The sequence below is a fragment of the Perca fluviatilis genome, chromosome 2, assembly GCF_010015445.1.
Source record: "Perca fluviatilis chromosome 2, GENO_Pfluv_1.0, whole genome shotgun sequence".
NCBI lineage: Eukaryota > Metazoa > Chordata > Actinopteri > Perciformes > Percidae > Perca > Perca fluviatilis.
Genome location: NC_053113.1, coordinates 29769383 through 29782663, shown reverse-complemented (window position 1 = coordinate 29782663; position 13281 = coordinate 29769383). Strand labels below are relative to the sequence as shown.

The 13281-nt window shown below is 40.3% G+C and overlaps 2 protein-coding genes across 7 annotated transcripts in view; both read left to right on the top strand.

Moving 5' to 3' along the window:
• The window catches only part of limk1a (LIM domain kinase 1a), a 53853-nt gene extending 46714 nt beyond the window's left edge, over positions 1-7139 (top strand). For all 4 annotated transcript variants that reach the window (XM_039824641.1, XM_039824649.1, XM_039824644.1 and 1 more), the window contains 10 exons: positions 121-326; positions 674-860; positions 1337-1423; positions 3356-3487; positions 3703-3762; positions 4233-4298; positions 4833-5001; positions 5194-5249; positions 6075-6232; positions 6612-7139. In XM_039824641.1, the coding sequence (XP_039680575.1) occupies positions 121-326; positions 674-860; positions 1337-1423; positions 3356-3487; positions 3703-3762; positions 4233-4298; positions 4833-5001; positions 5194-5249; positions 6075-6232; positions 6612-6780 (1290 nt within the window). In that variant the 3' untranslated portion in view covers positions 6781-7139. The remainder of the gene's footprint in view (positions 1-120; positions 327-673; positions 861-1336; positions 1424-3355; positions 3488-3702; positions 3763-4232; positions 4299-4832; positions 5002-5193; positions 5250-6074; positions 6233-6611) is intronic.
• Positions 7140-11324: 4185 nt separating this feature from the next.
• Positions 11325-13281, top strand: part of sept4b (septin 4b) — a 51324-nt gene continuing 49367 nt past the window's right edge. For 2 of the 3 annotated variants that reach the window (XM_039781806.1, XM_039781852.1), the window contains exon 1: positions 11326-11520. In XM_039781806.1, coding sequence (XP_039637740.1) covers positions 11469-11520 — 52 coding nt within the window. In that variant the 5' untranslated portion in view covers positions 11326-11468. Of the gene's footprint in view, positions 11521-13281 lie in introns of all 3 variants that reach the window. The other variant, XM_039781792.1, reaches the window with a different exon arrangement.

Below are 13281 nucleotides of genomic sequence, written 5' to 3'. Positions count from 1 at the left end.
ATGCAGCACTGTAAAGCGTTTTACCAGACTTTTTTCATTAGAGCATTTCTCTAGCTATACAAACGCTCTCTGCTGTTCTAATTGTGGACTGATCAACCAATCTGAACTCTTCCTCTCCAGATCGACCTGCTGATCCAGGAGACGAGCCGGCTGCTGCAGCTCACCATCGAACACGACCCTCACAGTCAGGGGCAGGAGGGAGGCTCCTCAGAGGCTGAAGTGGACGGCCCCCTGTCCACCCCTCTGTCAGAGGGCCCCAGCCCCATCCTGCCCATCACACAGCCACCCAACCATGACATAAACAGCCTGAGATCCCGCATCATCACGTAAGAAACTGGTTTAGTACTGCTTATTGCAGATTTTATAAGGGAGATATTTTTACTATTTGCTCTAGCTCCTGAGCCAAAGCCGTCCCTACATGTGTAGATTGAATAATTAATTGCCTATCGCTAATCGCTTGTATTCCTTTAGGTTTAGCTCTAACTCAGGTTAGAAACATGATAGAAAAGTTGTAGTGTATGAGCTTCTTCCTGCCCACATATACTGTATCTGATAAGGAAACTCCTGTAATTCCAAACACTCATCAAATACTCTGCTTCCCTCTTCTTTGCCCCTTCCTTTACTTTCCTTCTCTTCTTTCTCTTCCTGTCTCTCTTCCCGTCTCACCTTCCAGGAGGAGCTGCAGCATTGATAAGTCACCAGGCTCCAGCAACGCAGCGTCCCCCATCTCCCATAGGAAGGACATCAATCGATCAGAGTCGCTCCGCGTTGTGTCCAATCAGACGCACCGCATCTTCCGCCCATCTGACCTCATCCATGGAGAGGTGCTGGGGAAGGGCTGCTTTGGACAGGCCATCAAGGTAGATTTGGGGGCAGAGACACTGCTAGCTGTATGTAAAGTACATCTGCAGCATGCATTAATGCTTAAAAGAACAAATGTAGTCATACTCACATTGTCCAGAAGGTGGCGGCATTGAGATAAGGAAGAGAAGTGTAGAGAGGCCGGAGGTTAACCCTTGTGTTGTCTTCCCGTCGACCTGCAACCTTTTGTTTTTCTGGGTCAAAATTTTAAACTAAAATTGGTCGACACTGTTTCTCACTTTTCCCAACGTTTTTGTCACTTTTTTCCAAGTTTTTTTTATCTTTTTTTTTTTTGTTGACATTTTGTCAATTTTTTCAATGTTCTTGTATAATTCTCCCTTTTGTGGTTATAATACATCCTGGAGTTTTCAAAATTCCTGTCCAATGCTGACATACAGAAGTTAGAATGCTCAAACGCTTTATTGCCTCAGTCTCCCTGCTTGTTGCTTAACTTGATTTTTTTGTCTTGTTATAGGTGACCCACAAGGAGACAGGGGAGGTGATGGTGATGAAGGAGTTGATTCGCTTTGATGACGAGACACAGAGAACATTCCTGAAAGAGGTAAGTGGAGATGGAAAATCCCAGATGTTATGTCATTAAGGAGTGTAAGATTTACTCAGTTTTCTAGTCAGAGGCTGAATCAACTCTATCAACTCTCAAATCTGTAGATAAGTGTAGACCTCAGATCATAAAGTAATGTATGTTCATAAATCATTTCCTTCAATACAAACATCATCTTAATCAGTAAAATGAGGGCAGTCAGTACCCTAAAGTTAGTGAAGCAAGTTTGTTGCAGGTTTGCATTTCTGGATCATCTGGGAAAATCTGTGCTGAGGAAGAAAAGGAAAAATGTATTTTGTACATGACCAGAAGCTGAATATTGTAGTTAAAATTAGCATCTCGTCTGTGTAAATGTAGGGCATGAGTGAATAAAAAAGGAAGAGTTCTCTCGCCTGAATAAATGAAAGTAAAATACATGAAATTACCTCTGAAATTGGACGAAAGGGAATGTTAACACAGTACTTTTTCCCAAAAATGATGGATGAGCAGAACTCTCTCTCTCCTGTCTGAAAGATAACAGAGAATGACTCATATGCAGAAGGTTAGACTCCTGTAACTTTATGAGTTATTTTTATGCTTGTGATCTGAATCTGAATTACTCCTCATGCTCCTGTTTCTCATCCAGTTAACAGCTTTCTAATCGGGATGTTTGAAGTTCAGGAGAATTGTTGCCGAATGTGTAGGGTATTAGATTTATTTTTAGTTACAATAACATTGAGTCTTTGCTTTGTAAATGGTGTAGACGATGACAGAGTAGAAAGAGCGCCTATAAAACAAACCACAATGACGCATGATTATTACTCCCGCTGGCTGGTTGTTTGTAGGTGGCCCAAGACTCACATCACTGAGTCTCTCGTGATCTTGTTTGAGAAAGGAATGCACCAAGAATTTCAGATAAAGACATCATGAGACTTGACAGATAACATTTCAGCATTTTGTGTGTGTAATAGTGACCCTCCCCTTCCTCCTTCATAACCCAACACTCTTTTATGAATGGTCATACTGTCATAGTGCTGTGAACACTGTTCATAACCTCTTACACCACAAATGCTGGGTAGCTTTGCCTTTGCTTAGCGCTTTGCTTAGCGCTCCCGGTTTAGCAGTTCTCAACTATGCAGGAAGTTTCTCTGTTGCCTTTCAAATCAAAATAAAGCATGTTTTGTGGTGTTCAGTGACCATTGGACCTGGTATCATTAGGATTTGGTTCAAAAACCAAAATCAACTAACGCTGAGATTAAGATGTCAATTTGTGAACTAGGTGACTTTGTCTGCCTGATTATATTCCGTCTGCACATAGACTGATTGACTATCCACCTTTTGACAAACAGTCTAGAACGACCACCTTTCCTGAAATGAATTGGTACAATTCATTCAACTTAGTATAACTAAACTGTAAGTTAAAAGAGTAGTTTGACATTTGGGGAAATTGACTAATTCGCTTTCTTTGCAAGATGAAAAGACTGATAACACTCTCATGACTGTACAGAAAAGATAAAGCTTAGCTTAGCATAACGACTGCTCCAGGCCAAGAAATTGTCCAGCACATAAAATAACCCCCTGTAAAACACAACTTTATGTTTTTTACACAGATTAATGTTAATTTGTGAATTTTAGATGTGTTGTTAGGTGGATTTCGTTACCTTCGGACAGAGCCAGGCTAGCTGTTTCAGCCTGTTTCCAGTCTTTTTGCTAAGCTAAACTAACCAACTGCTGGCTGTAGCTTCGTATTTATTTGCTTATGAGATTGGTATTGGTCTTCTCAAAAAAGAAAGAAAGAAGCGAGTAAGTCTATTTACCAAATTGTCGAATTAATCCTTCAAGTTTTATTTATGTAGTTTATCAACTTCAGTCCAAAGTTAATTGTCAGCTCAGAATGTCAAGATCCTTGAGCAGCATTCAGAGAGTGTCTAAAAATGTCTGATGTTTTTTCAGGTGAAGGTCATGCGTTGCCTGGATCACCCCAACGTGCTCAAGTTCATTGGAGTCCTCTACAAGGACAAGAGACTCAACTTCATTGCAGAGTACATAAAGGGAGGCACCTTGAGGGAAATCATTAAGAAAATGGTAAGGGTACAGTGTGTGCATGCAGACATATGAGTGCCTACTTCCTGCAGAGTATTAAAAATGTATTCAGTAGACCTTGTAATTGAGGAAATGGTCTGGTCTCGCGAGTCTGTGTATTTTGCAGGTGTTTGCAGCAGTTTTTGTTAGATGTCATGATTCATCAGTAACGTCTGACCCTGAATACAATGACATTTAATTGTGATTTTTGCTCACAGGACAGCAACTATCCCTGGAACCAGCGGGTCAGTTTTGCCAAGGACATAGCTGCTGGGATGGTGAGTTCAATGACTAAAAAGTGCATTTAATTGTTATAGTTTCTTTTATACTAAACGGTACAGCTGTAAAGCCTCTTCAGATAGTAACATTCGTTGATGTGTAGCAGTAAAGGAGTGTGCACCGCTTCCTGTTATCCTCACTGCTGTCTCCCTCTAGTGGTCTGTTCGTAAACTGCAACCCTTCTCCTAATAATTTGCACAATCTTTTCCATGCTCCTCTATTGAAATTACAGCATGAATTCCCGCAGGATTAGACCATCAGTTCTTAATGTGTGCTCTTGATATGAGTACAATTGATGAATCTCGTGCATGACTGGATTATTGTATTTACAACACCAGCTACTTGAGATGAGACAAGACAGGATTGTTCCTCTTGGCATGGGTTTTAGATTACCACTAAAAGCTTCTACTTTTTCTGTTTATTTTTTTTTAATTCTCCTCTCCTTTCTGTCTATCTATCTGTCATTTAGACATATCTGCATTCCATGAACATAATCCACCGGGACCTGAACTCATACAACTGTCTAGTCCGAGAGGTAAGAACTTGTGTATTCCTTCCTGTACATGGGCTGTGTGTGTGTGTGTGTGTGTGTGTGTGTGTGTGTGTGTGTGTGTGTGTGTGTGTGTGTGTGTGTGAGAGAGAGAGAGAGAGGACATACCTATGTATATACAATATGTTTTCTTTGAGGATTTAACACAGCGCACCTGTCATTTTCTGGGGCACTTCAGAAACAAAAGCAAAGCAGAGCTTTGTTAGCAGTAGCTATAATAGACTAAGCCTTCTTTCCAAGTTACTTGCAGCTTAAACTTCCAGCCTACCCTACTCAAACAGAGACACTACATGTGTCACATGAAAACAAAACGTTTGTATTGAGTGAAATCCACACTCAGAGAAATTAGAAGCTTGGAGTTGAATTTCAAGCTTTCTAAAGGAGCTTAAAACTAGTTGAACGCTGCTGTTACCTTGAAGCATTTATCTCTTTTATAACGCTCTCTTGCAGTACCAGGCAGCTAATATGCTTGCAGCACAACAATAACATTTTATGACATGTTTATTTTTCTTCGTATAGAACAACACAGTGGTGGTGGCAGACTTCGGGCTGGCTCGGCTCATGGTGGACGACAAGCACGATGACAAGTTGGCGCAGGGCAAACTGCCCAGCCTGAAGAAGCATGACCGCAGAAAGAGGTACACCGTGGTGGGAAACCCCTACTGGATGGCTCCTGAGATGATCCACGGTATGATCTAGAAGAACACTTGTGTCTTTTTAAATAATATGGAAATACTGATTTATTTAATAAAACACATTCACACCTTCCAAAGATGAAGAAAACTACAGTCACTGCAGTGCTACAGTTGTTGACTATACTGTATGTGGCATTCCTCCTGAAAATGAACAACAGCCTAATTTTGTCCTTTTTCCTTCCCAGGGAAGAGCTACGATGAGAAAGTAGACATCTTTTCCTTTGGTATCATGCTCTGCGAGGTAAGTGACCTTCCACTATCTGTACTAGTAAAAACCCAACTAGGTTTTCAGAAATGCTACTGTTTGATTAACAGAACTAAAATTTACATCATAGCGTTTTTTTCCAAAAGCTTAAAATTCTGCTTACCTGTCATTCGAAAAGTTGCTTTCCTTAAAAATGTAAACCTTTAAACCTTTTCAAAACCTCTGGACTCTGAGATTATTTTGCAGTTTTAATATTCATTGAATTTGGCCTAAGTTTACCACCAAAAAACAATCTTTTTGTTCAGCTACAAGACTGATTTTCATTTGTGCATTACTGCTCTTCACTCCATTTCGCGTCTTGGTCTAGCTTCTAACGTTCTAAACTTTGTATTTTGATGTGTTTTCTGTAAAATATGGAAAATTGTTCCAAATGTCAAGTCCACCCATTATTTGTAAAACATCCATTTCATTTTATGAGGAAAAGGTCTTGCTTCCAAAATTCCAGATATTTGCTTTCCAAATGAAAATCCAGCCCCAACGTGTGGTAAGCTTTGGGCCTGGCCACACACCATCCACATAATTTGCGCTCAAGAGTTTAGTTCAGTCACTCAGAAGCCCCAAGATATGACTTCCCCAGATGGACACCATTAGCCAGAGAATATTTCAGGGATTAGAGGGAGCAGAAAAGCAAAGATGTCTTCATGTGGCTTCTGACAGGCAGACAAACTGTAGTTGTGGTCTGCTGGCAACGATCCCCTTCAGTTTGAAAGGTTTACTGGTTTCAGCAGATTGGCACAGGATGTTCCATGTTTAACTCTTCTTACTCTTTCTCTCTCTTTTTGTTTTTCTTGCCCTCTCTAGATAATTGGCAGGGTAAACGCAGACCCAGACTACCTCCCCAGGGCGATGGACTTTGGACTGAATGTGTCCGGCTTTCTGGAGCACTTCTGTCCCCCTGATTGTCCCCCCGCCTTTTTCCCCATGGCTGCTGTCTGCTGTGACCTTGATGCCGACAAACGGTCAGACATCTACAATAGATTCACATTGAAATGTTACCTAAAGGGACAGTTCACCTAAACATTTTGTTTTTTAGTCTCACTCAAAGTTTCAGGGTAATTTGCTGACTAGAAACAGCAAGTTCTGTAAATTATCATGGGAGACCATTTCATTATATCTGGAAAGAGACTTATTGAGTTTTTCTGTATGTATTTTTTAATGCTTGAGCAGTATAAGTAAGATACACTGTATTGGGTGAGCTACAACTATAAGCTTTAGCAAATCACCCTGAAACTCAGAATTCTGGGTAAGAGGACTATGTTTTATTGTGTTTTGGAGTGAATATAAATAAATACAATAATATTTTAAACTGAGATCCCCATCTCCTTTCTTAATCTTTAGGCCTGCTTTCTCCACACTGGAGGAGTGGCTGGAGAACCTGAAGATGCACTTGGACATTGGTCTACCGCTGGTGTCTGAAGTGGACCAGCTGCACAAGGCCTTCTGGGAGAACCACAGCATCCCTCGCCCTGAAAACGGCCTGCACACCCACCCTGAACAGCCGGAGTAAGGCTTAACACAACTGGAGGAGTGGGACGTTAGAGTAAACCCCACATGGGCAGCGAACGCCTGTCTCGGGCAGAGCAGTGGCCGGAGGAGTCGTGTAAATACTCCTCCATGTCTGAAGCTGCGGGCGCAGGCTGGCTCAGGCTTAATGAGTAGACTCAGGGGGAAAACGTGGATCTGAAAAAGCCACCTGTGCAAGAAGCACACACACACACACACACACACACACACACACACACACACTCAAAGTCAAATCAAGAGACATTAACTATGATAGCTTGATTCTGCTGCACCCGAAGCTAAAGTGTCATATGCAATCAGACCTAACTTTCAAATCACGACTCATCTCTTGAATCATGTAGATTTAACATTAGTGGTCGTACAATTCAAGAAGACTTACTGTACTTACTGTAGTGTGTATATTCATGTGGACAAAGTAGTCCAAAAATCACGGCAAAAGGCCTCCTCACTTTGGGCCTCTACAGAGTACATTGTGCAGTATTTGTTTGCAGGTGTTTCTGCGTGAGTTTGGTTTGATTTTGATTTTGGTTTGGATATCAAAACTGAACTTGTGAGAAATGCAAAGGAGAGGGGCCCGTCTGTCGCTTAAGACATAAAGGTTGAGATCAACTTGCTGTCCACTTGTACAAGTCAAACAAAACCTTTTAAGCTTTAAATAGTTCACTGAGGAGTGCATGAGTGTAAATAATGCTGTCCTGGTTCATCGTGTCCCTCTGACCTCATTTGGTCATGAACTACAAGACCTACATGTGTCTGGGCCCCTCACCCTCATTTATTGTGTAGCACTGACCATAGGCGCCGATACCGTGGGTGCTCCAGAGCTCGAGCACCCACGGAAAATACTGAGCACCCACGTGTGCCAGACTGCCAGTAGGCTACATTCATTTAAAATTAAACATTGCAGTTGGCGCTAAGTGGAGCGTCTGTCATAGTGTGATTGGTTATGTCACTGACAGTCCCCTGCTCCATATCCTATCCACCAATCACAGCATCTCTCAGATGAAAATGCCTCTTTAGTGACCCCCTCTCCATCCCGTATACTGTGCGTGCATGTGCATTAGGTAATCAGAGTGAGACTAAAATGGACAGATTTGTTATTAAAAAAGCATAACCTAATGATGCAAGTGCATCTACATCCACCACAAGGGCAGACAGGTGGCCTTGATTCTTAATTTCCCACGAAGCTGATCGCGGTTACGTGTCAGTTAAACTTTTCATCTCCAACAAATACAGATAGTATTTGTGAGAAATGGCGCTGTCCTGAGTTGAAAGATTATTATCAAGTTAATACACGCGTGTGTTCGCTGTCCATTTCCTAAGGTTCTGAAATGCGAACATTTTTTTACTACTACTACTACTACATTTTTTTTTTTTTTTTAAATGGCGTGCGCCTGTGAGCACCCACGGAGGAAAACATAAATCGCCGCCTATGGCACTGACCTAACATTAAGGAACACATCTTTTGCATAGATTTGGTACGTTTTCTTCTAATTTAAAGAGCTGTTAGCGTATCTCATTCATATTGACGTGGCATCTTATCCATTCAAACACATGCCAGTGTACATAGCTGGCGACATTGTAAATGTTTTAAATATTGTAAATGTACAGACATATTTTATATACGTACGCTACATTGCCATATTTTTATTGGCTGACCAGTTGAAATTAAGGAGAGTTCAAGTTTGACAGAAGTCAATAGGGCACAGCTGAAAGCTTTATTGTTTTGTTTTTTCTACATTGTCACAACTGTGGCCGAGGTTAGGGGCTTTTAGCATTTGAGATAATCTTATCACCACAAAATATCCCTTACCCTCAGTTCAAACTCAGTAAATGTTACATTATGTCATTTCCCCTATCCAAAAAGTGTTTCTAAACATTTGATCGGTCATCTTGGAGTTTTCATGCGCCCATAGAGGTTTGCTGGAGAAAACTTAATTGTAATACTGGATATCTATTCATGTTAAACTTGCTAAACTAAATCTGCATATTATGATCAACTCTAATTACGTATGATTTGAGAATTTTAGGGGAATCAATCTGTTGTTAATTATTTACTCTTGTCTCATGTACTGTACAGTAGTACTGCCTCATCATGTCAGCTGTCTGTCCACATATTTGTCTCACCTCCTGTGGATGACCCACTGTTTGTTTACATGTAAATGCTAGTTGTAAATATCACTATATATATGCATCTGTCCTGGCATCTGTCTGCGTGCATTGCATAAATATGGGCACTCCTCTTCCAATCATCTCTTCCACTGTCAGATATCTCTCTTGCACCTTCTAACATTTTCTGTCTCTAATCTAAAAATCTTTTTATTTTATTTTTATTTCCTTCTGTTGTTTTCATGAGCTGCATGATGTACTAGGTAGGTCAGCTTCTAAACTGAGCTATTATTTTGCCTCTAAATGATGTAATTTTAAATAAGAAAACAAAACGAAAGACAGAGAAAGTCAAGCTAAAAATGAAATGAGAAAAAACGCACCATCTTTTTGTATAGATTTGAGTACTTTAATTTGCACTATATTACCAAATGGCTGGTTAAAGCCATGTTTGTTAATTTCCTCTCTTGGGCTACTTGTGATAAGGAAATAAAATATGTCGGTTCAGGTTGATATATGAATGCAAGCCACTGATGGAGCCTTTCAACTGTAAAAATGGGACCTGGGATATTCTTCCTCTTGATAGCAAACAGTTTCTGATCATTTAAATGCATTTTTGTGCATGGTTCAACTTTTAAATACAGTTTTGGCAGGACCCATTTTTATCCCTCAGTATCTTAAAGTCATGTATCTAGAGAAAGAATGACGACATTTTGCTTTTTAAGCTTAGGCAGAAGTCTGCAGAATGTCTTTGCTACCAAGAGGATGTGATGTCCCAGCTCTGCCTGCTGCCTACAGACTGTTCCTTTGTGAATGATGTTCTGAGTTGTTTCTGACTGCTTGGTTTCGTATGTGATGCCCACAGAGGCTGCAACCACTGCTGGTCTTTCTGATAATAGAGCACTTAAACTGGCCTGTCTCACCTCCTCATCACCCGCTTTTGGCTCAGGGCCGTACTTTTCTGGAGCTTACTTCACAATTCAGTTCATTCAGCAGCTTAATAGGAAAGCAGCATTCAACAGTAACAGTGAGACTTGTTAGAGAGCATGTAACCTTCTGTCAATGTATAGGCTGATAACACAAAATATGCTTCTGTAAAACCAGCCTCTCTTGGTTGATGTGTTTGTCCGCGGGCATGTACTGTACATGAGTGGCTTTGCCATGTTTCCGTCTCCATTCCGGTCTGAGCCATGTCGAGCATGTCAGGTGTGTCTGTGAGGACGTGTTGAGGATCAATGAGAATGTTGCTGCAGCACTTCTCTGCAAAGGATCGTTACCTCTGAACAATGCTGTGCCTTTGTTGTAAGCTAGCCTTGCCAACGACTCGAAAACGTGAACTGATTTCCTTTTTTATGTATCATAAATGCAAGCCTGTGGATTGAATATCATTGCTGATACTATGATGTATGAGGTTTCATCTTGTTCTGTATCATATTTATATTTTCCAAATTTCCATTGTTAGTTTTGATATTTTAATATTATATTTCTTTTCTTTTTTTGGTCTTATTTAATTTTTTTAAACAAGCTGTGAAAACAATTCTGCACTTTAATCCTGAACGTGAACATATAGACTCTGAGGAGGCGACTGTTTTTTTTTTTTCTCCTTTTGTCACAGCTAAAAATAAAACTGTTGCTTCTAAAACAATGACTCCAAGTGTGTACATTCATGATTATATCTCTCTCAGTCACTGTTGGTATATTCATATTCACTCTATCATTAACCTTCCTCTACGTTTGTACTACTGAAGCACACACAGAGAACAAAGTGTGAAAGGTCTAATAGTGTGAAAAATCTGAGTTCACACTGCATTATTGGCAGAAAAAAATGTGTTGGCTACATTAAAGTGTTAAAGATAGGGCTTTCATTTGCTTAGAAAAGAAAAAGGTGAATTCATTAGAAATGTGACAAATTGACCACCAGATGTCACTAATGTTGTAATTGAGGTAGAGCAATTTATAAACTGGCCATATGTTTTGTAAGTAAAATCTTGATTTCAAAATAAGTAGTAACTAATAGCTTTCAAATAAATGTAGTGAAATAAAAAGTAAAAATATACGTATTAATTTTGATAATGTAATGAAATAGGCTAGTCAAATGTATGTCAAAAAGTACCTCAAGACTGAAGTACAGGTACAATTTTGTACTTTGCAACATTTCACCACTGACTGTATACTACTTAGTTGTTTTATTTGTGTACTGTGCCTCTAATGCTAACAATTACCTGACCACCGTTGTTCATTTTCGCGAGGAATGATACCATTTTTCGTGCACGTGACCCCATCCCATCACATCCACGTGCGATTGTTTTCATTCCGACGCTGCTGCAACGGCTCGTGACGTCACCGGGCGGGCTCTGTGTGTGTGTGTGTGTGTGTGTGTGTGTGTGTGTGTGTGTGTGTGTGTGTGTGTGTGTGTGTGTGTGTGTGTGTGTGTACACGCACCAGGGGGACGGGTTTGTCCGGTCAAACACACGGGTTGTCATTTCGCCGCTGTTGTGTTGGGATTGAGAGAGGGAATTAAGTAAATACTGAAGAAGACGAAGACGGTCGACGCTGAAACTTTGAAAGATGGAACATTCGTCCAGCAACAACCGGTTTCGGTCCACAATCTTCAACCACGGTGAGTATCCTTACATCTGACACTGCGTGTGGGATGTGTTATTACTCTGGCGATGCTCGTCTAGTGTAGCACATTTGTGCTGACCCACAATTAAGCCTAACGTTACACCTTCCTTTCAAACCGTGTTTCCCTTCATTAAGGACACTCGGAGCTGTACTGTTGGCATGCACCATGAAATACTCGTCATTCAGTCATGATAATTATATCGAGCCTACAAGTCCAATTGTATCCAGGTTTGTAAACCTATGATAAAAGTAGGCTACAGTTTTTTTTTTATGTGTGCAGAGAAATGACACTTTCACTGGAGGGTACACTTCGTTCTGCTAAACGAAAATCCCTGAAAAGCCTGGCAGTTTGAGCTCCACACGGGACACGGCATCAGTACACTTGAATTCCACAGTTATGCAAGAGTGGTACCAAGACTAGCCACAATAAACTATTTCTGGACCGAAGATATAGTGTTAGCTGGATAGCACACTGGCAAACTAAGGGCTGCATGAAAGACTATTTACCCTGCAGCAGTCTAAAACAAGCCGTTCTGGCTCACTTTGTTGTCAGGAAGCCTTACACTCAAACCCGAATGAGACACAGTATGTCCACTGCCTCACTCCCATGCTATAGCCTGACCAATACTGGATTTTTGAAACATATGATATTGATACTTGAGAGTTTAACAATCAGACTTTTTTTAAAGAAATTAAAGGGACATTTTACATGTGAAAAATCACTTGTCAGTGCTTTCAGCTGGACAATTTGGCACATTACATAGGCCTACATCAGCTGACATACCTATATGATATATCTGCAATAAGCTAATATCAGCTGATATATTGGCCTAGCCTATTAATCGGACTAGCTCTAACTTTACTCCATACTTTCCGTCCGGTGGCATCAAAGAGATTTAGTTTCCTGTTTCAAACAGTATCACCTGTATCTTATCATGTTTGTTGGCTCTCAGCCTGTTCAAAGAAAGTAGTTTATTTTCAGGCACATCAGTCTCATGACATGGAGCACTGGAGGCTGCAGTCACACTAATACATCTGGCTCATTGAAACTGTTGCCCGTTGGTATATACTACTGCTGTGTTGGGGACAAAGAAAAAGAGAAAAGATAGTGGAAGGTGATGGCAGCTCTCACTATGCAGATAGTGCTGAGCCTCCATGTGGTATTCATGTATTCTTCTTGCATGTATTGATCTTATGCTGAACATGTGATGATTATTTTTTATTACAAACATAAACCAAAGTTGATAGAGGGCTCGAATGCTCAACAATGTGTGGTAGAAGCTTTTAATGACCATTTATGTGTCCAATTGCTCCCTTTTTCTCATGCACTAGTCCTGTATTTAAAAATATACTATGACTTAGGTACATACAGTAGATATATCTAAATATAAGAGTATATGACTGCATTAGTTTAACCAGAAACCATGAAAGTACCATGAGAAACGGACTATTTAAAACCATGTTGCATGTGCAGTTTATTTCCAATGTGGTTGGTCATCTTATCTTTTCCTAACCAGAAAGTGAAATTGATTCACCTTTTAGTATCTCTGTCAAGTCATGTTTTTGTGGAACCACTTCAGATTTTACATCATGGTGATAAGTTCAAATGTTAGTTTTTCCATGTCTTTTTGCTGCTTTTTGCTTTTTATCATCTAAACAGTTCTTTAGTGATATTTCTTTGCAGAACTGTTTACACGTATCAGTCAGGGAATTGAAAACCTTGCTAACTGCGCATTATGAAATTGCATTTCTCAAT